This window comes from Zalophus californianus, chromosome 13, assembly GCF_009762305.2.
Source record: "Zalophus californianus isolate mZalCal1 chromosome 13, mZalCal1.pri.v2, whole genome shotgun sequence".
NCBI classification, from domain to species: domain Eukaryota; kingdom Metazoa; phylum Chordata; class Mammalia; order Carnivora; family Otariidae; genus Zalophus; species Zalophus californianus.
The window spans coordinates 70,513,077-70,539,972 of record NC_045607.1 but is presented as its reverse complement, the minus strand read 5'-3'; the positions used below and the strand labels follow the sequence as shown (position 1 = coordinate 70,539,972).

Below are 26,896 nucleotides of genomic sequence, written 5' to 3'. Positions count from 1 at the left end.
CAAGTCAAAATCAAAAAGGCTATTGATGAGGTGCAATCAAAAATGGGGGCACTAACTGCTAGGATAAATGAGGCAGAAGAGAGAATCAGTGATATAGAAGACCAAATGATGGAAAGTAAAGAGGCTGAGAAAAAGAGGGAGAAACAACTATAGGACCACGAGGGCAGAATTAGAGAGATAAGTGATTCGATAAGACAAAACAACATTAGAATAATTGGGATCCCAGAAGAAGAAGAAAGAGAGAGAGGGGCAGAAGGTATATTGGAGGAAATAATAGCAGAGAACTTCCCTAATGTGAGGAAGGAAACAGGCATTAAAATCCAGGAGGCACAGAGAACCCCTCTCAAAATCAATAAAAATAGGTCAACACCCCGACATCTAATAGTAAAGCTTACGAGTCTCAGAGACAAAGAGAAAATCCTGAAAGCAGCTCGGGAGAAGAGATATGTAACCTACAATGGTAAAAATATTAGATTGGCAACAGACCTATCCACAGAGACCTGGCAGGCCAGAAAGGACTAGCAAGATATCTTCAGAGCACTAAACGAGAAAAATATGCAGCCAAGAATACTATATCCAGCTAGGCTGTCATTGAAAATAGAAGGAGAGATAAAAAGCTTCCAGAACAAACAAAAACTAAAGGAATTTGCAAACACGAAACCAGCCCTCCAAGAAATATTGAAAGGGGTCCTCTAAGCAAAGAGAGAACCTAAAAGCAGCAAAGATCAGAAAGGAACACAGACAACATACAGTAACAGTCACCTTACAGGCAATACAATGGCACTAAATTCATACCTTTCAATAGTTACCCTGAATGTAAATGGGCTCAATGCCCCAATCAAAAGACACAGGCTATCAGATTGGATTAAAAAACAAGACCCATCCATATGCTGTCTGCAAGAGACTTATTTTAGACCCAAAGACACCCCCAGATTGAAAGTGAGGGGTTGGAAAACCATTTACCATGCTAATGGACACCAAAAAAAAGCTGGGGTGGCAATCCTTATATCAGACAAACTAGATTTTAAAACAAAGACTGTAATAAGAGATGAGGAAGGACACTATATCCTACTTAAAGGGTCTATCCAACAAGAAGATCTAACAATTGTAAATATCTATGCCCCGAACATGGGAGCAGCCAATTATATAAGGCAATTAATAACAAAAGCAAAGAAACACATTGACAACAATACAATAATAGTGGGGGACTTTAACACCCCCCTGACTGAAATGGACAGCTCATCTAAGCAAAAGATCAACAAGGAAATAAAGACTTTAAATGACACACTGGACCAAATGGACTTCACAGACATATTCAGAACATTCCATCCCAAAGCAATGGAATACACATTCTTCTCTAGTGCCCATGGAACATTCTCCAGAATTGATCACATCCTAGGTCACAAATCAGGTCTCAACCGGTACCAAAAGATTGGGATCATTCCCTGCATATTTTCAGACCACAGTGCTTTGAAACTAGAACTCAATCACAAGAGGAAAGTCGGAAAGAACTCAAATACATGGAGGCTAAAGAGCATCCTACTAAAGAATGAATGGGTCAACCAGGAAATTAAAGAAGAATTAAAAAAATTCATGGAAACCAATGAAAATGAAAACACAACTGTCCAAAATCTTTGGGATACAGCAAAGGCAGTCCTGAGAGGAAAGTATATACCAATACAAGCCTTTCTCAAGAAAGAAGAAAGGTCTCAAATACACAATCTAACCCTACACCTAAAGGAGCTGGAGAAAGAACAGCAAATAAAGCCTAAACCCAGCAGGAGAAGAGAAATCATAAAGATCAGAGCAGAAATCAATGAACTAGAAACCAAAAGAACAGTAGAACAGATCAACGAAACTAGGAGCTGGTTCTTTGAAAGAATTAACAAGATTGATAAACCCCTGGCCAGACTGATCAAAAAGAAAAGAGAAATGACCCAAATCAACAAAATCATGAATGAAAGAGGAGAGATCACAACGAACACCAAAGAAATACAATTATAAGAACATATTATGAGCAACTCTATGCCAGCAAATTAGATAACCTGGAAGAAATGGGTGCATTCCTAGAGATGTATCAACTACCAAAACTGAACCAGGAAGAAATAGAAAACCTGAACAGACCTATAACCACTAAGGAAATTGAAGCAGTCATCCAAAATCTCCCAAGAAACAAAAGCCCAGGGCCAGATGGCTTCCCAGGGGAATTCTATCAGACATTTAAGGAAGAATTAACACCTATTCTCCTGAAACTGTTCCAAAAAATAGAAATGGAAGGAAAACTTCCAAATTCATTTTATGAGGCCACCATTACCTTGATCCCAAAACCAGACAAAGATCCCATCAAAAAGGAGAATTACAGACCAATATCCTTGATGAACATGGATGCAAAAATCCTCCCCAAAATACTAGCCAATAGGATCCAACAGTACATTAAAAGGATTATTCACCACGACCAAGTGGGATTTATCCCTGGGCTGCAAGGCTGGTTCAACATCCGCAAATCAATCAACGTGATACAATACATTAACAAAAGAAAGAACAAGAATCATATGATCCTCTCCATAGATGCAGAAAAAGCATTTGACAAAATACAGCATCCTTTCTTGATCAAAACTCTTCAGAGTATAGGGATAGAGGGTACATACCTCAATATCATAAAAGCCATCTATGAAAAACCTACAGCGAATATCATTCTCAATGGGGAAAAGCTGAGAGCTTTTCCCCTAAGGTCAGGAACGCGGCAGGGATGTCCACTCTCATCACTGCTATTCAACGTAGTATTAGAAGTCCTAGCCACAGCAATCAGACAACAAAAAGAAATCAAAGGCATCCAAATCGGCAAAGAGGAAGTCAAACTCTCACTCTTTGCAGATGATATGATACTTTATGTGGAAAACCCAAAAGACTCCACCCCAAAACTGCTAGAACTCATACAGGAATTCAGTCAAGTAGCACGCTATAAAATCAATGCACAGAAATCAGTGGCATTCCTAAACACCAACAACAAGACAGAAGAGAGACAAATCAAGGAGTCGATCCCATTCACAATTGCACCCAAAACCATAAGATACCTAGGAATAAATTTAACCAAAGAGGCAAAGGATCTGTACTCAGAAAACTATAAAATACTCAGGAAAGAAATTGAAGAAGACACAAAGAAATTGAAAAACGTTCCATGCTCATGGATTGGAAGAACCAACATTGTGAAGATGTCAATGCTACCTAGAGCAATCTACACATTCAATGCAATCCCCATCAAAATACCATCCACTTTTTTCAAAGAAATGGAACAAATAATCCTAAAATTTGTATGGAACAGAAGAGACCCAGAATAGCCAGAGGAATATTGAAAAAGAAAAGCAAAGCTGGCGGCATCACAATTCCGGACTTCCAGCTCTATTACCAAGCTGTCATCATCAAGACAGTATGGTACTGGCACAAAAACAGACACATAGATCAATGGAACAGAATCGAGAGCCCAGAAATGGACCCTCAGCTCTATGGTCAACTTATCTTTGACAAAGCAGGAAAGAATGTCCAGTGGAAAAAAGACAGTGTCTTCAACAAATGGTGTTGGGAAAATTGGACAGCCACATGCAGAAGAATGAAACTGGACCATTTCCTTACAGCACACCAAAAATAGACTCCAAATGGTTGAAAGACCTAAACGTGAGACAGGAGTCCATCCAAATCCTAAAGGAGGACACAGGTAGCAACCTCTTCGACCTCAGCCACAGCAACTTCTTCCTAGAAACATCACCAAAGGCACGGGAAGCCAGGGCAAAAATGAACTATTGGGATTTCTTCAAGATAAAATGCTTTTGCACAGCAAAGGAACAGTCCACAAAACCAAAAGACAACCGACAGAATGGGAGAAAAAATTTGCAAATGACATATCAGATAAAGGGCTAGTATCCAAAATCTATAAAGAACTTATCAAACTCAACACCCAAAGAACAAATAATCCAATCAAGAAATGGGCAGAAGACATGAACAGACATTTTTCCAAAGAAGACATCCAAATGGCCAACAGGCACATGAAAAAGTGCTCAACAGCGCCTGGCATCAGGGAAATCCAAATCAAAACCTCAATGAGATACCACCTCACACCCGTCAGAATGGCTAAAATTAACAAGTCAGGGAACGACAGATGTTGGCGGGGATGTGGAGAAAGGGGAACCCTCCTACACTGTTGGTGGGAATGCAAGCTGGTGCAAGCCCTCTGGAAAACAGTATGGAGGTTCCTCAAACAGTTGAAATTAGAGCTACCATTCGATCCAGCAATTGCACTACTGGGTATTTACCCCAAAGATACAAATGTAGGGACCCGAAGGGGTACGTGCACCCCGATGTTTATAGCAGCAATGTCCACAATAGCCAAACTGTGGAAAGAGCCAAGATGTCCATCGACAGATGAATGGATAAAGAAGAAGTGGTATATATACACAATGGAATATTATGCAGCCATCAAAAGGAATGAGATCTTGCCATTTGCAAGGACGTGGATGGAACTGGAGGGTGTTATGCTGAGTGAAATAAGTCAATCAGAGAAAGACATGTATCATATGACCTCACTGATAGGAGGAATTCTTAATCTCAGGAACAAACTGAGGGTTGCTGGAGTGGTGGGGGGTGGGAGGGATGGGGTGGCTGGGTGATACACATTGGGGAAGATATGTGCTACGGTGAGCGCTGTGAATTGTGTGAGACTGTTGAATCACAGATCTGTACTTCTGAAACAAATAACGCAACATATTTAAAAAAAAAAAAGAAAAAGAAGATAGCAGGAGGGGAAGAATGAATGGGAGCAAGTCAGAGGGGGAGACGAACCAGGAGAGATGATGGACTCTGAAAAACAAACTGAGGTTTCTAGAGGGGAGGAGGGTAGGGGGATGGGTTAGCCTGGTGATGGGTATTAAAGAGGGCACAATCTGCATGGAGCACTGGGTGTTATGAACAAACAATGAATCATGGAACACTACACCAAAACAAATTATGTAATATATGGTGATTAACATAACAATAAAAAATTTTTAAAAAAGGTATAAAATCTCCAGGGTGGGTAGAGGGTTGAAATTTTTTCCCATTAACTTCTACATTTATTGTAATCCGAGAATGTGGCCTAAAGCAGACTACTCAAAGTGTAGTCCAAGACTGCTGGCTATTGGAATGTAATTCAACTATGTCACTGTTTTAATTCAGCTAACTTTTTGTTTTTGTCACAACAAGACTTCCTCAGTGAATAAGTTAGTGTACAGAGTTACATTCTGGCATAAGTTTCTTACCTGGTTGTAGACCAGTACGAAACAGTTCAAGGATGGTGACTTGCATAGGCACTATTTATACATTTATAGCACTATCTATACTATTTATACATTTTAAAATGTGTTTTATTTGTGGTATAGTCCATTTTTGTTAATATTACACATATAGGCTCTCTAAAAGATAAGATACTCTCTATTTTCATAGGGTAGGACTTATCTGTCATGTGATTGATATTCCCTATGCTCTTTCTTTTTGTGTTTTGACCACTCATAGGCCAAGAGAAATGAGTTAAAAATAACCATAGTTTTGGCAACACAAACATTTTGATGCTGTTTTTTGATGATAAAAATTCTCATCAGTTGTATGCTAGAACATTATGAGTACTCAGCAGACTAATTTGGCTCTAATGTTGCATGCATTGCTACTGGTAGGCAGGTGCGCCCTTGAAGCAGTAGACAGCTAGTAAATTACTTTTTTTAAAAAAAGATTTCATTTATTTATTTGAGAGAGAGCGAGAGCACACAAACAGGGAGGAGGGGCAGAAGGGAGGGAGAAGCAGACTCCCTGCTGAGCAGGGAGCCCAATGAGGGATCAATCCCAGGACCCTGAGATCATGACCTGAGCTGAAGTCAGATGCTTAACAGACTGAGCCACCCAGGCGCCCCTAGTAAATTAATTAAAATGTATTTTAAAGTAGTCAAGAGTACAATGCAAATATCAACTCAAGTCTGGCTACAAGATCCCCATTCTGAGACATTTAGCCTATAACTCTAGCCAGGACTGACTGTTGGGAAAATTTTTTTATTAAGGAGTAGAGAGTGAGGGTCGCCTGGGTGGCTCAGTCGGTTAAGCGTCTGCCTTTGGCTCAGGTCATGATCCCAGGCTCCAGGGATCGAGCCCCACATCAGGCTCCCTGCTCAGCAGGGAGTCTGCTTCTCCCTCTCCCTGCCGCTCCCACTGCTTGTGCTCTCTCTCTCTCTCTGACAAATAAATAAATAAAATCTAAAAAAAAAAAAAAGAGAGAGTGAAAAATTAGAGGTAGAACAGAGAACATAAAGGAAGTTTTACCAACAGGAAGGCACTCCTACCAAGTTCCCATCTTTGAGAATTCCTAGATGCTTCTTAAATTATTGACTAAAGAAAAAGAGAAGTTTCATAAACATTAAATCTAAATTACTTGAGAAAGTCTGTGTACCTTCATTCCCCAAACTTGACTTTTGTGTTTGATCCTGAATATCATTCAATTCAACAAGAGAACAAACAGAGCCTGGCTTTTGAATCCATGAGCGACTTCTACATCTAAAAAAAAAAGATCAGGATCAAAGGTAACTTGTCTGTTAGCATTTTCTCCTCTGCCCTCAAATTAGTTCCCTAAAACAGACAGTAATGTTAAAAAATTACTGCAAGGAGCCCTGGGTGTTATATGGAAACAATGAATTAATGGATCACTACATCAAAAACTAATGATGTATTGTATGGTGACTAACATAACATAATAAAATTAAATTCAATAAAAAAATCCCAAAATTATTAATTATATAAAAAGAATTTTACTAATTTTACTAATATTCCTCAAAATAAACGGATATCTCCCCCAAGATGAACTCAGTGGAAAATTTTGCTGCCACACCCACTGTGGCAGCAAAATCAAGAAATCCAAAAACACTCTCTCTGAAAATTAAAATCCAACAAGTATAAAAGCCCTAAATGCAATATCATTTTTCAATTTTAAGACTGATAACTTTGTTCAAATTTTTTTTATAACACATTAGCAGACAGTGCATTTAGCAAAAACTACTTACTCTTATATTAAATGGTAAAGATACATGTTAATGAAAAAAAGACCTACATCTATATATATTTATTGCATCACATGTTTATTAAATCAGTCAATATTTATCATACCTAATTTCAGATTTCTCTTGGCCTTCAGATTCTTCGTCATCACTGTTGTCAGAAAATTGGCAGTGGAGGACTTCATCTTGTTCTTCTATGTGACCCAGCAGCATCTGACTTCGTGTTCGAAATCCAGCAACTACTCGATCCAGAGAGTACACAGAAGGACTTGTGTAGACCTTACAAGTGACCACCCAACAAAAAAAGTGATTTTTTTAACGTTTATTTTTATCCTATTACTCAAAATGTCTTTAAAGAGACACTTAGATAGTTATACTTAAAATAGCCAATTACTGAAAATACGCAAAAGTCAAAATAAATTTCACAATACCGTTGTGCCCCATGGACACATACATCTTTTAGAATCTACACAGCTCTTACTCCTTCTAGAAAGTTCTCTATCTCCAATTATACCTTCATGGAAAATAGTATTCAAAAATGAAACCAAAGAGAGGCAGGACTGAAAAGATCACAGCTCTTAAACATAGCACAGGCACTCCCCAGCCAATGTGAAACCCGCACATGGTGTGACAAGAGGCAATGACAAGTTGTGTACTACGCTGCAGGAAATCCAAATGGATTTACTCACACTTTACAGGTGGTGGTTAGGGATAGCTGACTTAATGCTCTAGGTGACACAGTTAATATGTATCATGGATAAATAGATTTTCATGGGCTAGCATGGGAACTTTCTATACTATAATATGCTTCCATTGGTAATGCACCTTAAGCTCTCAAAAAATGACCATGGAGGGGCGCCTGGGTGGTGCAGTCAGTTAAGCATCCGACTCTTGATTTTGGCTCAGGTCATGATCTCAGGGTCATGGAATCGAGCCCCACATCGGGCTCTGTACTCAGTGGGGAGTCTGCCAGAGATTCTTTCTCTCCCTCTTCCTCTGCCCCCAACCCATGCTTGCTCATGTGCTCTCTCTCTCTAAAATAATAAAAAATAAATCTTCTTAAAAAATGACCTTGGAAAACAACAAAAATTAGAAACTGCCGTTATACATTTATTCTAGTTTTAGTCACCAAATATTTCCTTTTTCACCACCTCTTTGTAACCAGACCTCAGAGTTTTTTCTCAAAAAAGGTAAATAAAATATTAGAGGAAGCATTCAATTTATTACTAGAAATCATTATAAGCTATTAAAATTTTAACATATAGTGGAATATGTGTAACACATGGGTGACAAGATTCAAGTGATGTAGGTCTCTCACATAATCCCTCCCAGAAAAGCCTGCCTGATACTAAAGATTCCTTGATATCTGATTTTCGTGGCTCGGCAGTTGGCCACCTAATAAGACCATCTGTCATATCAGTACCACGATGGAGGCAGAGTAAAATTTTCTAGGCGAACTCCCTATCCTGGGGTATGAGGGAGTGAGGAGGGGAATTACTTACAGAAGAACCAACTCAAGAAGTATTTATCTAGGGGCGCCTGGGTGGCTCAGTCATTAAGTGGCTGCCTTCGGCTCAGGTCATGACCCCAGGGTCCTGGGATGGAGTCCCGCATCGGGTTCCTTGCTCAGCGGGGAGCGTGCTTCTCCTTCTCCCTCTGCCCCTCCCCCTGCTCATGTGTGCTCTCTCTCTGTCATATAAATAAATAAAATATTTAAAAAAAAAATACTTCGGTTGGTTTTCTTAGCATACAATTATGTGAAGTACTGAAAGTGATATTAGGGATGCCTGGGTGGCTCAGTCAGTTAAGCGTCTGCCTTCGGCTCAGGTCATGATCCCAGCATCCTGGGATCAATCCCCGTGTCAGGCTCGCTACTTTTCCCTCTGCTTGCCGCTCCCCCTGCTTGTGCTCTTTCTCTCTCTTTCTCTGACAAATAAATAAAATCTTTAAAAAAAAAGTATATCTCATCAAATCTGAAATGCTATCAACTGTAAGACACACAATTATTTTTATTCCATCAAGAAAAAAAGCTGTCAAACCATGACATGCCATCAATTATAAAACATACCCTGCCATGAAAGATGACAAAATGTGAAAAAAATGTGAGTCTTACAATCAATGAAACATGGCAGATTTTCATCAGCATTTGTGATATTACATTATACCTAAGCACTGTGGGACGACCTCTGTAATTTTTTTCTTTCCGAAGTGCCCTTAGTATGTATAATACTGGCTCTTGGCTTCAAGTATATCATATTTACCATGTTAAGAGAGTAAAAACCTGTTATACCTTTTTATATAAGTTTAAATCAAGATTCAGTTTTACATTTCATCAGATGAGTTTTTGATATCTACTGAGACAGAAGGGTTTTTTTCTCTTTTTTCCTATTATTTTGATAAATAATTTGGAAACTTTTTCTTTTATTTACCTGTATACTATTTAGTTGTGAGGGGCACTTTCTTCAGGAATTCTGCATAAGTAGGTATGTCCTATAATTCCATTTTGGTGTTTAACTTTTCAGATTAAAAGATAGTTGAAAACAAATGTGTAACAATAGGAAAAAGTACACAATTGTATGCCCCCAGGATAAATATTGTTCAGCTATTAAAAATCATGATGTTATAAAATATTTAGTGACTGTCAAATGTTCATGATATATTGAGAAAAGCCAGTAATGAAAGTACATGCATAAATATAACAAATAATACTTTTAAAAATAAGAGCTTTTTGCTCTTTCCCTCCAATATGTATAAACAAGCATATAAGAAATATTTCCTAAAAAAAAAGAAATATTTCCAATGAAGAACAGAACAGAAATATTTCCTCCTAAGAAATGCAGACTATTTGTACTTCAAGAAAATATTAGAGCTAATGAACTCTAAAAGAAATTAGCAGAGCTAGAAAATACTAGCTAGACCTCTGCCAAGGAGGCAAAACTCCAGGGAGAAAATGAAATGGCATTTCAGATGTCCTCTTTGGTGTAATTTGGTTAGTTCTGGTATTCAATGCGAAACTCTCGCCTCACTCTTAGAACAATGGAACAGTAAGCAGGACAAGGCTGGCCATACAACGTGTCTTCCCATGCAAGCCTGCCTTTTCACGTCTGCTGCAGCAACCAGTCCAAACAAGAGAGGTGGCCTGGATTACTGGACACATGGTAGGACCAAGAGAACCCTCAAAACTGCTAATCCTATGACTTTTACATCTTCCTTTCCTCTCCTTTTACTGGCTAGCAGGGCTCTTTTGGGGTAGGAGGAAAATTTTAAAAACAAACAAAACTAAGGATTTGCTTATTTGAAACAATAACCATGGAAGTCGGGGGGCGGAGCAAGATGGCGGAGGAGTAGGAGACCTAGATTTCGTCTGGTCTCAGGAATTCAGCTGAATAGGGATCAAACCATTCTGAACACCTACGAACTCAACAATAGATCGAACAGGAGAGTAGCAACAACTCTCTGAACAGAGAAGCGACCACTTACTGGAAGGTAGGGCTTGCGGAGAAATGAATCCGAGGCGATATTCGGGAGGATAGACGGCGGGGGAGGGGCCTCCGCCGGCCGCTTCTGGCAAGTGATAGAACCACAGAGCACAAAATCAGACCTTTTAGAAGTTGGCTCGGCGAAGGGAAGTCGCTGCAGTGGCTAAGCGGGGGGTGGAATCCTCCCAGGACAGTGTGGTCTCAGGACCCTTGGGGTCACAGAGAGACCGGGGTGCCTGAGTGCAGCAGAGCTCCCAGGTATCAGAGCAGGGAAGCCGGCTGCAGATACGGAGCAGAGTCGTGGGCTCTCAGCTCGGGGTTGCCATAAACTGTGATCTGCGGCCCAGTCGGGGCACGGCTCCCCCAGCAGGGACCCAACAAGCAGCAGATCCGGGGACACTCCCCTTCCTTCCCGGGGAGGAGCGGTGCGGGAACGCACTGCAGGGATCTGCTGGGTTTGGAGACTCCACACGGGGTCGGGAGCCAGAGATAGCAACGCTCGATCACAGGCCGGGTGAGCACGGAGTGCGGCCGGAGACCGGGGACACGGAAGTGACTGCTTTTCTCTGGGGGCACACTGAGGAGCGGGGCCCCGAGTTCTCAGCTCCTCCAAGTGGAGATTGGGAGGCCACCATTTCTGCCCTGGGCCTCCAAAGCTGTGCCGAGAGCTTGCAGGGAACAAAAGCTCCTGAGAGCAAACCGGAGCAGCTTCCTTAGCCCGACCGACAAGGGCGGGGCAATTCCGCCTCTGGCAAAGACATTTGGAAACCACAGCAACAGGCCCCTCCCCCAGAAGATCAGCACAAACAGCCAGCAAGCCAAGACCAAGTTGATCGATCAAAGGAGAATAGGAGAACTCCAGCGCTAGGGGAATACTGCACATAGATTCATGGCTTTTTTTTTTTTTTTTTTTACCATGATTCATTATTTCATCAAAGTTAATTTTTGTTGACTTTTTTTTTTATTTTTCTTTTTCCCTTTTTCAACCATCTTATAAATCCCTTTTTAAAAAAAAAAACATTTTTTATTTTTCATTTTTAGAGTCATATTTTATCCCTTCATAGTAGTTACCCTTATTTTTGGCATATATATATATAAGTTGTTCTCTCTTTAAAATTTTGAGGTACAGTTTCTTCTAACAGATCAAAATATACCCTAAATCACTAGTGTATGGCTTTGTTCTAGTCTCCTGCCTGATCACATTCTCTCCCTTTTTCCTTTTTTTTTTTCTTAAATCTTCTTTCTTTTTTCAAACAACTTATCTTACCAAGTCCTTTTATAAAATCTTTTATACTTTTCATCTTTACAGTCATCTTCCATCCCTTCATTGTATCAACCCTTATTTTGTACATATATGTCTTTCTTCCTTTAAAATTTTAGGAGGCACTTTTTTCTAACAGACCAAAATACGCCCAAAATCTAGTGTGTGGCACTGATCTATGCACTAGCCTGATCATATTTGATCATATTCTGCCTTTTTTGTATTGTTTTGTTTTAGTTTTTATCTTTTTTTTTCTTTTTTTTTTTTTCTTTTTCTCTTTCTTTTTTCTTTCTTTCCCTTTCTTTTCCCCTGGTGTCAGGTCTTTTCTGATTTGTATACAGTATATTTGCTGGGGACGTTGTAAACCTGTTAGCATTTTGTTCTCTCATTCATCTATTCTCCTCTGGACAAAATGACAAGACGAAAGAAATCACCTCAGCAAAAAGAACAAGAGGTAGTACCGTCAGCCAGGGACCTACTCAATACGGATATTAGTACGATGTCGGACCTAGAGTTCAGAATCATGACTTTAAAGATACTAGCTGGGCTTGAAAAAAGCGTGGAAGTTATTAGAGAAACCCTTTCTGGAGAAATAAAAGAACTAAAATCTAACCAAATCGAAATCAAAAAGGCTATTGATGAGGTGCAATCAAAAATGGGGGCACTGAATGCTAGGATAAATGAGGCAGAAGAGAGAATCAGCGATATAGAAGACCAAATGATGGAAAATAAAGAGGCTGAGAAAAAGAGAGAGAAACAACTACAGGATCACGAGGGCAGAATTCGAGAGATAAGTGATATGATAAGATGAAACAACATTAGAATAATTGGGATCCCAGAAGAAGAAGAGAGAGAGGGGCAGAAGGTATATTGGAGCAAATTATAGCAGAGAACTTCCCTAATGTGAGGAAGGAAACAGGCATTAAAATCCAGGAGGCACAGAGAACCCCTCTCAAAATCAATAATAATAGGTCAACACCCCGACATCTAATAGTAAAACTTACGAGTCTCAGAGACAAAGAGAAAATCCTGAAAGCAGCTCGGGAGAAGAGATATGTAACCTACAATGGTAGAAACATTAGATTGGCAACAGACCTATCCACAGAGACCTGGCAGGCCAGAAAGGACTAGCAAGATATCTTCAGAGCACTAAACGAGAAAAATATGCAGCCAAGAATACTATATCCAGCTAGGCTATCATTGAAAATAGAAGGAGAGATAAAAAGCTTCCAGAACAAACAAAAACTAAAGGAATTTGCAAACACGAAACCAGCCCTCCAAGAAATATTGAGAGGGGTCCTCTAAGCAAAGAAAGAACCTAAAAGCAGCAAAGAGCAGAAACGAACACAGACAACAGACAGTTAACAGTCACCTTACAGGTAATACAATGATACTAAATTCATACCTTTCAATAGTTACCCTGAATGTAAATGGGCTAAATGCCCCAATCAAAAGACACAGGCTTTCAGATTGGATTAAAAAACAAGACCCATCCATATGCTGTGTGCAAGAGACTCATTTTAGACCCAAAGACACCCCCAGATTGAAAGTGAGGGGGTGGAAAACCATTTACCATGCTAATGGACACCAAAAGAAAGCTGGGGTGGCAATCCTTATATCAGACAAACTAGATTTTAAAACAAAGACTGTAATAAGAGATGAGGAAGGACACTATATCCTACTTAAAGGGTCTATCCAGCAAGAAGATCTAACAATTGTAAATATCTATGCCCCGAACATGGGAGCAGCCAATTATATAAGGCAATTAATAACAAAAGCAAAGAAACACATTGATAACAATACAATAATAGTGGGGGACTTTAACACCCCCCTGACTGAAATGGACACATCATCTAAGCAAAAGATCAACAAGGAAATAAAGACTTTAAATGACACACTGGACCAAATGGACTTCACAGACATATTCAGAACATTCCATCCCAAAACAAAGGAATACACATTCTTCTCTAGTGCCCATGGAACATTCTCCAGAATTGATCACATCCTAGGTCACAAATCAGGTCTCAACCGGTACCAAAAGATTAGGATCATTCCCTGCATATTTTCAGACCACAATGCTTTGAAACTAGAACTCAACCACAAGAGGAAAGTCGGAAAGAACTCAAATACATGGAGGCTAAAGAGCATCCTACTAAAGAATGAATGGGTCAACCAAGAAATCAAAGAAGAATTAAAAAAATTCCTGGAAACCAATGAAAATGAAAACACAAGTGTTCAAAATCTTTGGGATACAGCAAAGGCAGTCCTGAGAGGAAAGTATATAGCAATACAAGCCTTTCTCAAGAAACAAGAGAGGTCTCAAATACACAACCTAACCCTACACCTAAAGGAGCTGGAGAAAGAACAGCAAATAAAGCCTAAACCCAGCAGGAGAAGAGAAATCATAAAGATCAGAGCAGAAATCAATGAACTAGAAACCAAAAGAACAGTAGAACAGATCAACGAAACTAGGAGCTGGTTCTTTGAAAGAATTAACAAGATTGATAGACCCTTGGCCAAACTTATCAAAAAGAAAAGAGAAATGACCCAAATCAACAAAATCATGAATGAAAGAGGAGAGATCACAACCAACACCAAAGAAATACAAACAATTCTAAGAACATATTATGAGCAACTCTATGCCAGCAATTTAGATAACCTGGAAGAAATGGGTGCATTCCTAGAGATGTATCAACTACCAGAATTGAACCAGGAAGAAATAGAAAACCTGAACAGACCTATAACCACTAAGGAAATTGAAGCAGTCGTCAAAAATCTCCCAACAAACAAAAGCCCAGGGCCAGAAGGCTTCCCAGGGGAATTCTATCAGACATTTAAAGAAGAATTAATCCCTATTCTCCTGAAACTGTTCCAAAAAATAGAAATGGAAGGACAACTTCCAAACTCATTTTATGAGGCCAGCATTACCTTGATCCCAAAACCAGACAAAGACCCCATCAAAAAGGAGAATTACAGACCAATATCCTTGATGAACATGGATGCAAAAATTCTCACCAAAATACTAGCCAATAGGATCCAACAGTACATTAAAAGGATTATTCACCAGGACCAAGTGGGATTTATTCCTGGGCTGCAAGGCTGGTTCAACATCCGCAAATCAATCAATGTGATACAATACATTAACAAAAGAAAGAGCAAGAATCATATGATCCTCTCAATAGATGCAGAAAAAGCATTTGACAAAGTACAACATCCTTTCTTGATCAAAACTCTTCAGAGTATAGGGATAGAGGGTACATACCTCAATATCATAAAAGCCATCTATGAAAAACCTACAGCGAATATCATTCTCAATGGGGAAAAGCTGAGAGCTTTTCCCCTAAGGTCAGGAATGCGGCAGGGATGTCCACTATCACCACTGCTATTCAACATAGTATTAGAAGTCCTAGCCACAGCAATCAGACAACAAAAAGAAATCAAAGGCATCCAAATCGGCAAAGAGGAAGTCAAACTCTCACTCTTTGCAGATGATATGATACTGTATGTGGAAAACCCAAAAGACTCCACCCCAAAACTGCTAGAACTCATACAGGAATTCAGTAAAGTAGCAGGATATAAAATCAATGCACAGAAATCAGTGGCATTCCTATACACCAACAACAAGACAGAAGAGAGACAAATCAAGGAGTCGATTCCATTTACAATTGCACCCAAAACCATTAGATACCTAGGAATAAATCTAACCAAAGAGGCAAAGGATCTGTACTCAGAAAACTATAAAATACTCATGAAAGAAATTGAAGAAGACACAAAGAAATGGAAAAACGTTCCATGCTCATGGATTGGGAGAATCAACATTGTGAAGATGTCAATGCTACCTAGAGCAATCTACACATTCAATGCAATCCCCATCAAAATACCATCCACTTTTTTCAAAGAAATGGAACAAATCATCCTAAAATTTGTATGGAACCAGAAGAGACCCAGAATAGCCAGAGGAATACTGAAAAAGAAAAGCAAAGCTGGCGGCATCACAATTCCGGACTTCCAGCTCTATTACAAAGCTGTCATCATCAAGACAGTATGGTACTGGCACAAAAACAGACACATAGATCAATGGAACAGAATCGAGAGCCCAGAAATGGACCCTCAACTCTATGGTCAACTTATCTTTGACAAAGCAGGAAAGAATGTCCAATGGCAAAAAGACAGTCTCTTCAACAAATGGTGTTGGGAAAATTGGACAGCCACATGCAGAAGAATGAAACTGGACCATTTCCTTACACCACACACAAAAATAGACTCCAAATGGTTGAAAGACCTAAACGTGAGACAGGAGTCCATCCAAATCCTAAAGGAGAACACACGTAGCAACCTTTTCGACCTTAGCCGCAGCAACTTCTTCCTAGAAACATTGCCAAAAGCACGGGAAGCCAGGGCAAAAATGAACTATTGGGATTTCATCAAGATAAAAAGCTTTTGCACAGCAAAAGAAACAGTCCACAAAACCAAAAGACAACCGACAGAATGGGAGAAAATAGATGCAAATGACATATCAGATAAAGGGCTAGTATCCAAAATCTATAAAGAACTTATCAAACTCAACACCCAAAGAACAAATAATCCAATCAAGAAATGGGCAGAAGACATGAACAGACATTTCTCCAAAGAAGACATCCAAATGGCCAACAGGCACATGAAAAAGTGCTCAACATTGCTCGGCATCAGGGAAATCCAAATCAAAACCTCAATGAGATACCACCTCACACCCGTTAGAATGGCTAAAATTAACAAGTCAGGGAACGACAGATGTTGGCGGGGATGTGGAGAAAGGGGAACCCTCCTACACTGTTGGTGGGAATGCAAGCTGGTGCAAGCCCTCTGGAAAACAGTATGGAGGTTCCTCAAACAGTTGAAATTAGAGCTACCGGTCAATCCAGCAATTGCACTACTGGGTATTTACCACAAAGACACAAATGTAGGGACCCGAAGGGGTACGTGTACCCCAATATTTATAGCGGCAATGTCCACCATAGCCAAACTGTGGAAAGAGCCAAGATGCCCATCGACAGATGAATGGATAAAGAAGATGTGGTATATATACACAATGGAATATTATGCAGCCATCAAAAGGAATGAGATCTTGCCATTTGCAACGACGTGGATGGAACTGGAGGGTGCTATGCTGAGTGAAATAAGTCAATCAGAGAAAGACATGTATCACATGACCTCACTGATATGAGGAATTCTTAATCTCAGGAAACAAACTGAGGGTTACTGGAGTGGTTGGGGGTGGGAGGGATGGGGTGGCTGGGTGATAGACATTGGGGAGGGTATGTGCTACGGTGAGCGCTGTGAATTGTGCAAGACTGTTGAATCACAGTTCTGTACTTCTGAAACAAATAACGCAACATATTTTAAGAAAAAAGAAAAAGAAGAAGATAACAGGAGAGGAAAAAAAGGGGAGTATGTCAGAGGGGGAGACGAACCATGAGAGATGATGGACTCTGAAAAACAAACTGAGGGTTCTAGAGGGGAGGGGGGTAGGGGGATGGGTTAGCCTGGTGATGGGTATTGAGGAGGGCACGTTCTGCATGGAGCACTGGGTGTTATGAACAAACAATGAATCATGGAACACTGCACCAAAAACTAATGATGTAATATATGGTGATTAACATAACAATAAAAAATGAAAAAAAAATGCAAAAAAAAACCATGGAAGTCGTTATTCCAGTCATGTCTGTTTCAAGCCTAATCAAACAGTTAGAGGTAAGAACCCCTAAGGGCCTAACCTTTTTCAAGAGCCCACAGAGCTCTGTCTCCTGAAAGAGTGTACGTGTATGTGTGTGAATGTCTAGTAAAAAAGAAAAAGAAAGAGAGACTTTATACTGAAAGTATAAATATGTATGACTTTTGTAATCAGTGGGGGGAAAAAACCCAGATGTTATTTTTAAAAAATAAAAGAATAGAAGAAACAGAAAATTCTTTCACATTACAAACCAACAGTAAATAAATTAAATATAGAAGATATATAATCATAAAGTTGAATTAAGAGTTATCAAATTTGAACCCTTTTGTCATGTTCCATGAAAATTTACCATGTATTCAACCATAAAGAACATGTCGATAACTCTACAAAGTAAAGCTGAGATGAATAATAACAGTGATTTAAATGTTTAAACCCAACCACTTGGGATTGAAAACCACACCGGTAAGGGAGCATCTGTGTTACTCGCTCTGAGGCACTGAGCCTGGGACACAGTAGAGGCACCCCACGCGCATGTGCTGGAGACGCAGCGTGTCAGGCAGTTTCAGATTCCTTATCTCACGTAAATCCTCCACACCCCCCACAATGTCTCCCCCAGTCTGACAGATAGGGACCCTGGGGCCCACACGGGTTTAGGCATATGTACAGGCCTAAGCACAGAGCTGGTGTTCACACCCAAGCCTGCCACATGGCGCAGCCTCGGACACCTCTCCTATTACTCATCCCTTTAACTGTAACCATCAGAGAGACCTCAAACAACGCATTTCCCTTCATAAAATTAATACATCGAAACCAAAATTCATGAATCTGCTACTTAGTCTTTTCCATTAGAGATTTCCATTCCAGTAGAGATGCCTTGTTTTCTTTTTTCTTTTTTTTTTTAAGATTTTATTTATTTATTTATTTATTTATTTATTTATTTATTTATTTATGAGAGAGAGAGAGCGAAAGCGCGAGAGAGCACAAACAGGGGGAGTGGCAGAGAGAGAAGCAGCCCCCCGCCCCTGAGCAGGGAGCCCAAGGTGGGACTCGATCCCAGGACCATGGGATCATGACCTGAGCTGAAGGCAGACACTTAACCAACTGAGCCACCCAGGCATCCTGAGATTCCTTGTTTTTCAAGAAAAATCTGTGTGCATGTATTTACCACCCACACACATATTTACCAACAAAAATTAAAATGAAACTTCGTATTGATCTTCATAGCCTTGATTATGTCAGCTTGGCAAGACCGAGTAATAGATAAATATCATTTTGAAAATAATAAAACAGGCCAAATAAATCAAAATAAATACCCTCCAATCTCCTCTTAACCTTGGTGTAGTTAAAGAAAAAAATTCATGCAAGATATCAGACTAAAGCACGTTTGAAAATATGATGGCAAAGGATAGCTTTTTCTCCTTGGTGAATACAGACATCATCTTCAACTATTCCTTCCAAATATAACTATACATTCTATTTATTAATTTATTATTTAAAAGAAGCATAACGAAAAAAGAAAGAATATGCATAAAAGTCCATGAAATCAAACAGAAAAAACCCCCGCTGAGACCATACAAATACACTGTGATATTATACAGAATATTTTTTAAATCTCAAAATCAGAAAGAGATCAGTGTTTCGACATTACCTTCCTGGAACCGGGTCTGGCTGGGATATAAATATAATGCCCCAGACGAGTATCAAACGGTACAGTACACGGCCTCTTTGTGGCTGTCCTGGCATCTGGCCCATCTCCACAAGGATCCGTAGCTGAAGAGGTCATTGACAGGTTAAGTTTTGATAGTTCCTCGCTCAGTTGATCCACAAGAAGTTGTTGTTCTATTATTTTTTCATTCTTTGTAGAAGAGAGATGAACATTTTTAAAATAGAGACCCTCCATATGTGTGTAATGATTAAAGATAAATTGTACATTGCCCCAAACCACAACCACCTTAACAGGACCGTAAAACCTCATTTCTCCACAGATTAGTCTTCTGATGTTCACCAGCACCTAGGATCATTCTGAAGGGTAAAAACTTTTGAAAAGGAAGCAACAATAAACAGAGCCTGAAGAGTTAAATACTCAAAGAAAATGTCCCGCACACTGTGATTGGTTGGTTTGCCATCCTGAAGCACTCTGATTCGTTGATCTTTATAAACCGTTGGCCTTTCTGAGGGAAATCCAAGCAGTAACAAGAGAGAAGAAAGTTGCAAAGTGGAGAATGAATTGCAAATGGTAGAGGCGGCAGCAAAGGAGATGAGCTGGTCACAAGTACAGTGAAGTGAGAGCCTTTCCTCAGTGCAAAAGAAAGCCGAAGCACCAAGAGATAAAAGATAGGTAACTGATAGTCCTGGGAGAAAAAAGAACTTGGAAATCAAAAGCTGAACAAATTGTGTATCAGGAGTCAGTGTGTGTGTGTGTGTGTGTGTGTGTCTGTGTGTGTGTGTCTGTGTGTGTGTGTGTGTGTGTGCGCACGTGCGCAGGCCCGTGGCTTAGCTTTCTATGTATCCTCTAAAGAAACTTTTTCAAGTATACCCAATCCAGCAAGCTCTAACATCAATCCTTGTTTTATCAGCACAAAATTATGTAAACAAGAAATTGTCATTCATCTTAACACTTCACATGTACTACAATGTTTAAATAGGAAGAAAAAAAAACCCTAAAGTTTCATCATGCTAATGCTAAGCTATAAAAAGGCAACCTTTTTAAAAATTCACGTATTCAGATAATTAAAATATATGCCAATGGCATATACTGGAGTCTTTACACTGCCTGGGAAAGGGTAAAAATACCAATAATATTAGACTTTATTAAATCAAGAGTGTATGGTATACTCTCCAGGATAACCACCAAAAGCATAAAGAGTAAAAGTACAATACCTAAGGGGCGCCTGGATGGCTCAGTCGTTAAGCGTCTACCTTCAGCTCAGGTCATGATCCCAGGGTCCTGGGATTGAGCCCCACATCGGGCTCCCTGCTCAGCGGGGAGCCTGCTTCTCCCTCTCCCACTCCCCCCTGCTTGTGTTCCCTCTCTCGCTGTGTCTCTCTCTGTCAAATAAAATCTTTAAAAAAAAAAAGTACAATACCTAAGCTAATAAAGTAAAAATAGAAAATTAAAAATACACAATCCTAAAGAAGATAAGAAAAGAGAGAAAAAGAACATAGAGCAGGATAAGTAAAAGGACAATGGTGGGATTATAACCAAGATATAAGAGTGATTATATTACACTCATAAATGAACTAAGTAATCCAATTAAAAGCTTATAATTCGTCAGAGAGGATTATAAAATTATCTAACTTGCTGCTTACTAAGAAACACGACTAAAATAGACACACAAAAATTGGAGAAAGAGACATCATGTAATATTAACCAAAAGAAAGCTGGTAGGGCTATGTGAATACCCAAATAGACTTTAAGGCAAAAACCACTAGAAGAGGTAAAAAATATTAAAAAGGTGAATTCACCAGGATGCTGTAACAATTGTGCATTTCTACGTACTTAGTAACACAGCTTCAATATGTATAATGCAAAAATTGTCACTACTTCATGGAGAGTAAGGAAGACAAATCCAAAATCATAGCAGAAGATTGTAACATCCCTCTAAATTACTGATATAACAAAAAGACCCCAAGAATAAGTAAAAATATAGATGTGAAGGGGAGCCTGGGTAGTTTAGTCGGTTAAGCGTCCAACTCTTGATTATAGCTCAGGTCATGATCTCAGGGTCGTGAGATCCAGCCACACCTAAGATTCTCTCTCTCCCTCTTCCTTGGTCCCTCCCCCCACTCATGCCTGCACTCTCTCTCTCAAATAAATAAAATCTCTTTTTAAAAATGTTTTATTTATTTATTCATGAGAGTCAGAGAGAGAGAGGCAGAGGTAGAGGGAGAAGATGCAGGACTCGATCCCAGGACCCTGGGATCATGACCTGAGCTGAAGGCAGACGCTTAACCATCTGAGCCACCCAGGCGCCCTCAAATAAATAAAATCTTTAAAAAAAAAAAAAAGAAAGAAAATGTCCATCACCAAAAAAGTCCATCAATAGAATAGAAAAATTAATTGCAATACAGAAGATATGAAAAGACACTTCTCTGAAGAAGACATACAAATGGCTAACAGACACATGAAAAAAATGTTCATCATCATTAGCCATCAGGGAAATTCAAATCAAAACCACACTGAGATACCACCTTACACCAGTTAGAATGGCAAAAATGGACAGGGAAAGAAACAAATGTTGGAGAGGTTGTGGAGTAAAGGGAACCCTCTTACACTGTTGGTGGGAATGCAAGTGGGTACAGCCACTTTGGAAAACAGTGTGGAGGTGCCTCAGAAAATTAAAAATAGAGCTACCCTATGATCCAGCAATTGCACTACTGGGTATTTACCCCAAAGACACAGATGTAGTGAAAAGAAGGGCCATGTGCACCCCAATGTTCACAGCAGCGATGTCCGCAATAGCCAAACAGTGGAAAGAGCTGAGATGCCCTTCAAAAGACGAATGGATAAAGAAGATGTGGTCCATACATACAAGGGAATATTACTGAGCCATCAGAAAGGATGAATACCCAACTTTTACATCAACATGGATGGGACTGGAGGAGATGATGCTAAGTGAAATAAGTCAAGCAGAGAAAGTCAATGATCATATGGTTTCACTTATTTGTGGAACATAAAGAACAGCATGGAGGACACTAGGAGAAGGAAGGGAAAAATGAGGGGGGGAAGTGGAGGGAGAGATGAACCATGAGAGACGATGGACTCTGGGAAACAAACAGGGTTCTAGAGGGGAGAGGGGTGGGGGGATGGGTTAGCCTGGTGATGGGTATTAAGGAGGGCACATACTGCATGGAGCACTGGGTGTTATACAAAAACAATGGATTGTGCATCATCACATCAAAAACTAATGATGTATTGTATGGTGACTAACATAACATAATAAAATTAAAAAAAAAAGAAAAATTAATTGCAATATATTCATACAATGAAATCCCATACAGCTATAAACTGTAACAAACTACAGTTACATTGTGGATGAATCAGAACAAAAAAACATTCAATTAAAGCAACTAGATACTAAAGAATATATATACTGAATGATTAAATTTACAAAAATCCAAAATGTAAACTGTAGTGTTCAGGGATACATAGTAAAACCACAAAGCAAAGTAGGGAAAGCATTACTATGAAGTAAGGACAGTGACTCTCTCTGAGCCTGATGAACCAAGGACTTTTGAGGGGCCGACAGTTTACTATTTCTTTTTTTTTTTAAGTTTCTTTTTAAGTTTTCAATTAAATTCCAGTTAGTTAACATACAGTGTAATATTAGTTTCAGGTATACAATATAGTGATTCAACACTTTCATACAACACCCAGGGCTCATCCCAGCAAGTGCACTCCTTAGTCCCCACCACCTGTCTAACCCATCCCCCCACCCACCTCCTCTCTGGTAACCATCAGTTTGTTCTCTAGAGTTAAGAGTCTGTTTCTTGGGGCGCCTGGGTGGCTCAGTTGGTTAAGCAACTGCCTTCGGCTCAGGTCATGATCCCGGAGTCCCGGGATCGAGTCCCACATCGGGCTCCCTGCTCAGCAGGGAGTCTGCTTCTCCCTCTGACCCTCTTCCCTCTCGTGCTCTCTCTCATTCTCTCAAATAAATAAAATCTTAAAAAAAAAAAAAAGAGTCTGTTTCTTGGTTTGCCTCTCTCATTTTTTCCCCATGCTCATTTGTTTTGTTTCCTAAATTCCACCTATGAATGAACTCATATAGTATGTATTTTACAGAGAGAGAGGGAGAGAGAGAGAATCTCAGCAAACTCCCCACTGAGCACGGAGCCAAGCATGGAGCCCTACACAGGACTAGATCCCACAAGCCCAAGATCACAACCCCAGCCAAAATCAGGAGCCAGACGCTCAACAGACCAAGCCACCTAGATGCCTCAAAAGTCTACTATTTCTTCACCTGGTGGTGGTTACCCAGCTGCTCTCTTTGCCATCCATCACTGAACAGTACCTTTTGTTTTGTATATGTTTTATGTTTTAAAATTATTCTAGAGGGGCGCCTGGGTGGCTCAGTTGTTAGGCATCTGCCTTCGGCTCAGGTCATGATCCCAGAGTCCTGGGATCGAGCCCCGCATCGGGCTCCCTATTGAGCGGGGAGTCTGCTTCTCCCTCTCCCTCTGCCCCTCCCCCTGCTTGTGCTCGCTCTCTCTCTCTCTCTCTGTCAAATAAAAAATAAAAAATCTTAAAAAAAAGAAAATTATTCTAGAATTAGAAGAGTTAAAAAAGAAAATAAAAATGAAATGTCAAAATCAAAATCTAACTTGTGCTGGATCAGGTTATCCCTTGGGAAAGTAGCTGCTCCCTGACAGGAAGTGAAAGGCTTCAAATAAAATTAACTGTTTGGGGGTGCAGGGGTGGAGGGGGGGGTGTTCACAGCCAAGGAATGTAATATTTAGGGACGTACCATGTTCCATGCAGTCATATTCGGGTTAATAATAGGGAGGTTAAGATAGAAAAGTTGAAATATTTAACCAAAGTTTAAGAGCAAATCACTGATGTATGAAAGGATAATCTAATAAATTTTAAAGTATGTGTTTCCCCTCTAACTCTTAACACCATCATATTGCCTGTTACCTTGGCAAACAATGGAATGGAAAAACACAGAGAAAGGTAACCATAATATGATGTGCAAATTAAGTTCCTGGGTATCATCTTCATATTTGTGAAGGATAAGTCAGGGTAACAATAAAAATGATTTCCCCTTACACCGATTTAGGGGAAAAACTGCAATAACACTTTTAGTTACCTGAAACTCAACTGAAACCTGTTTTTGTAAACACTCCCATTTATCATTTAAAATGCTACTGTTGGGGCGCCTGGGTGGCTCAGTCGTTAAGCATCTGCCTTCGGCTCATGGAATCGAGCCCCTCATTGGGCTCCCTGCTCGGCGGGAAGCCTGCTTCTCCCTCTCCCACTCCCCCTGCTTGTGTTCCCTCTCTGGCTGTGTCTCTCTGTCAAATAAGTAAAATCTTTAAAAATAAATAAATCAAATCAAATCAAATCAAATCAAATCCTACTGTTTAGTGAAGTACTATTTCAACTGAATCTACAGCACTAGATACGTTAAGAAATTCTACCTGCAATCTATTCACTTTCTGTGCTTCTTTCAAAGATACCACGTGGCCTTTGTTTTCCTGGACCATCATTTGCACTTGATTCTTTAGCTCCTTCACCTCCAGTTCTCTCTGATTAAATACAACTTCATCAGCAGCCAGCGCACACTGGGAGGAGGGAAAGAAAGCACAAGAGACTCACCATGGAAAATACTCAAGAGAGCCCAGAAAATACCATGAAAACTGGGATTTGTTGATGGTTTGATGACGTCTCTTGAAATTTTTCTTATCCCATTCACTTTCAACTTTTTTCTGTTCTCTAGTGTGAAGGACCTATCATGGCTACAACCTAAGAATTAATTACTATATAGAAAATTTTTCCTGGTTTTATTTTAAAACAAAAAGTTACTCCGTTTCTAGAGTACACTCAGTAAGATTTTTTACAAGTCTGCTAGAATTGCCATGAGATTTTTAATGTGGGTTTTTAAAAATCAGAGGTCACATTTTCCAAATTGACCTATAGAGTTAAGAATGCATTTGGATTTCCAAATAAAGAATATTTGCTAATTTTATGCACTTTCACTATGAAGAGATATTTTGAAGATGTCTAAAAATATGGTTAAACAAAGAGTTTTCTTAATTTCTAGTGAATTATGCCTGTTTTCAAATAAACTTGGGATATGCAAATAATACTTGAAAACAATTTTTAAATTAAATAAACAGAAAGAAATTTAACATTTGTCAAGAGTCTATTCTATGCTACATAGTGACTTGACATTTTAAAAATATCTCACTGAATAGACAGGGTTCCTTTTTCATGAAGAAACTAAGAGATTAAAACCTCTCCCCAAGATGACACAGTGGATAAACCCAACTCCTGATCTTCTACCCCAGGGCCTACCTGGATCTAAAGCTCATGCTCTTTCTACTAATCTACAGGAAAAGAACAAGTAGCTAATTTGCAAAAACCAGTGTTCACTTTACGTAAGATTTAATTCACAGAAAGAGTATGTTTGTGACTTCTCAGGCAAAGGCATCGGGGTAGATGGGCCCAGCACTGAGAACCCACAGACTGAGGCCTGCCTCGATTTTGTCACAGCCTCATAGTAGCACTTAGGGCAAGGCCCTTCTTTTCTCTGCTTGGGATCCTCAAATGACCAAATAAGGAAAGGACTGATGACCCTGATAACTCTGTATGTTTATAGGACCTTTCATAAAATAAGATATAACTGATTCTCATTGGCTAATATCCTCTCTTATGGTAAAATTAATTGTGCATTTGAGCTTAAGGTGTAATTGTCTTGGGCGCCTGGGTCGCTCAGTCGGTTGAGCATCCGACTCTTGCTGGTTTCGGCTCAGGTCATGATTTCAGAGTTGTGAGACTGAGCCCCAAGTCAGGCTCTGCACTCAGCAGGGACTCTGCTGGAGATTCTCTTTCTCCCTCCCTCACTGCCCCCCACTCCATCTCTAAATTTTTTTTAAATGTAGTTTGTCTCCCAGTACTGCATACTCAATTATTTTTACATATGCTTTATAAACTACAGTTACATTATTTATTATTTATTTAAAAGTGTTTAACTGTTGAATAAACTCATGTTCACATACTGTTCTTGTAATCAAAATCTGGAATAGAAAGGCAATGGAGTCCTTTAACAGGTATTTATTAGCGGATGGAGTGTTCCAATAATTGACTAATAGCAAAAACCAAGGATTCCAACACTACCTGATGGCGTCTAAAAAGGAGAACATGGTAACTTTGAAGTGGCCCTTACTTCCCTAGCAACAGTCTGGCAGTAATTCTACCTGCAAGATGGCCCACATCTCATCTTGATTAGGAGTTGTTTTTTTTTTTTTTAAAAGTACTTACCTGCTTGTGTAATAGGCTTGAGGAAGCAGGGCTGAACGAAAAGAACATCCACACCTCTCCCTGCACAGAGTTGCTATCTCCCTGCACAGAGTTTATCAAGCGGCCTTCACAGTAATTCCTGGCATGTGGCCCTACGTACCACTAGTAAGTCCAATCACTTAGCTGCCGCTGCTACGTAACATCGGCCCAGGCAGGTGGAAAGTGAATGAGACAATAATGACCTGACATTTATGGAGCCTTACTCCTGGCCAGGCATCCCTCTCAGCGTTTTATGGGAACTAGTGCTTTAATAATCTTCACAGCAACCCTACAAGGTGCTTGTTAATATTGTTTCTATTTTACAGATGGGGAAACTGAAGCACAGAGAGGTGAAGTATTTGCCCAAGGTCACAGAGCAAGTAA

General features: G+C 39.7%; 1 protein-coding gene across 3 annotated transcripts in view; it reads right to left on the bottom strand.

Annotated features, from left to right (window-relative positions):
• KIF27 (kinesin family member 27) overlaps positions 1-26,896 on the bottom strand; it is a 97,671-nt gene that overhangs the window by 47,063 nt on the left and 23,712 nt on the right. For 2 of the 3 annotated variants that reach the window (XM_027616645.2, XM_027616646.2), the window contains exons 5-8: positions 24,652-24,795; positions 19,163-19,369; positions 7,174-7,343; positions 6,464-6,567 (exon numbers count right to left, since the gene is read on the bottom strand). In XM_027616645.2, the coding sequence (XP_027472446.1) occupies positions 6,464-6,567; positions 7,174-7,343; positions 19,163-19,369; positions 24,652-24,795 (625 nt within the window). The remainder of the gene's footprint in view (positions 1-6,463; positions 6,568-7,173; positions 7,344-19,162; positions 19,370-24,651; positions 24,796-26,896) is intronic. The other variant, XM_027616647.2, reaches the window with a different exon arrangement.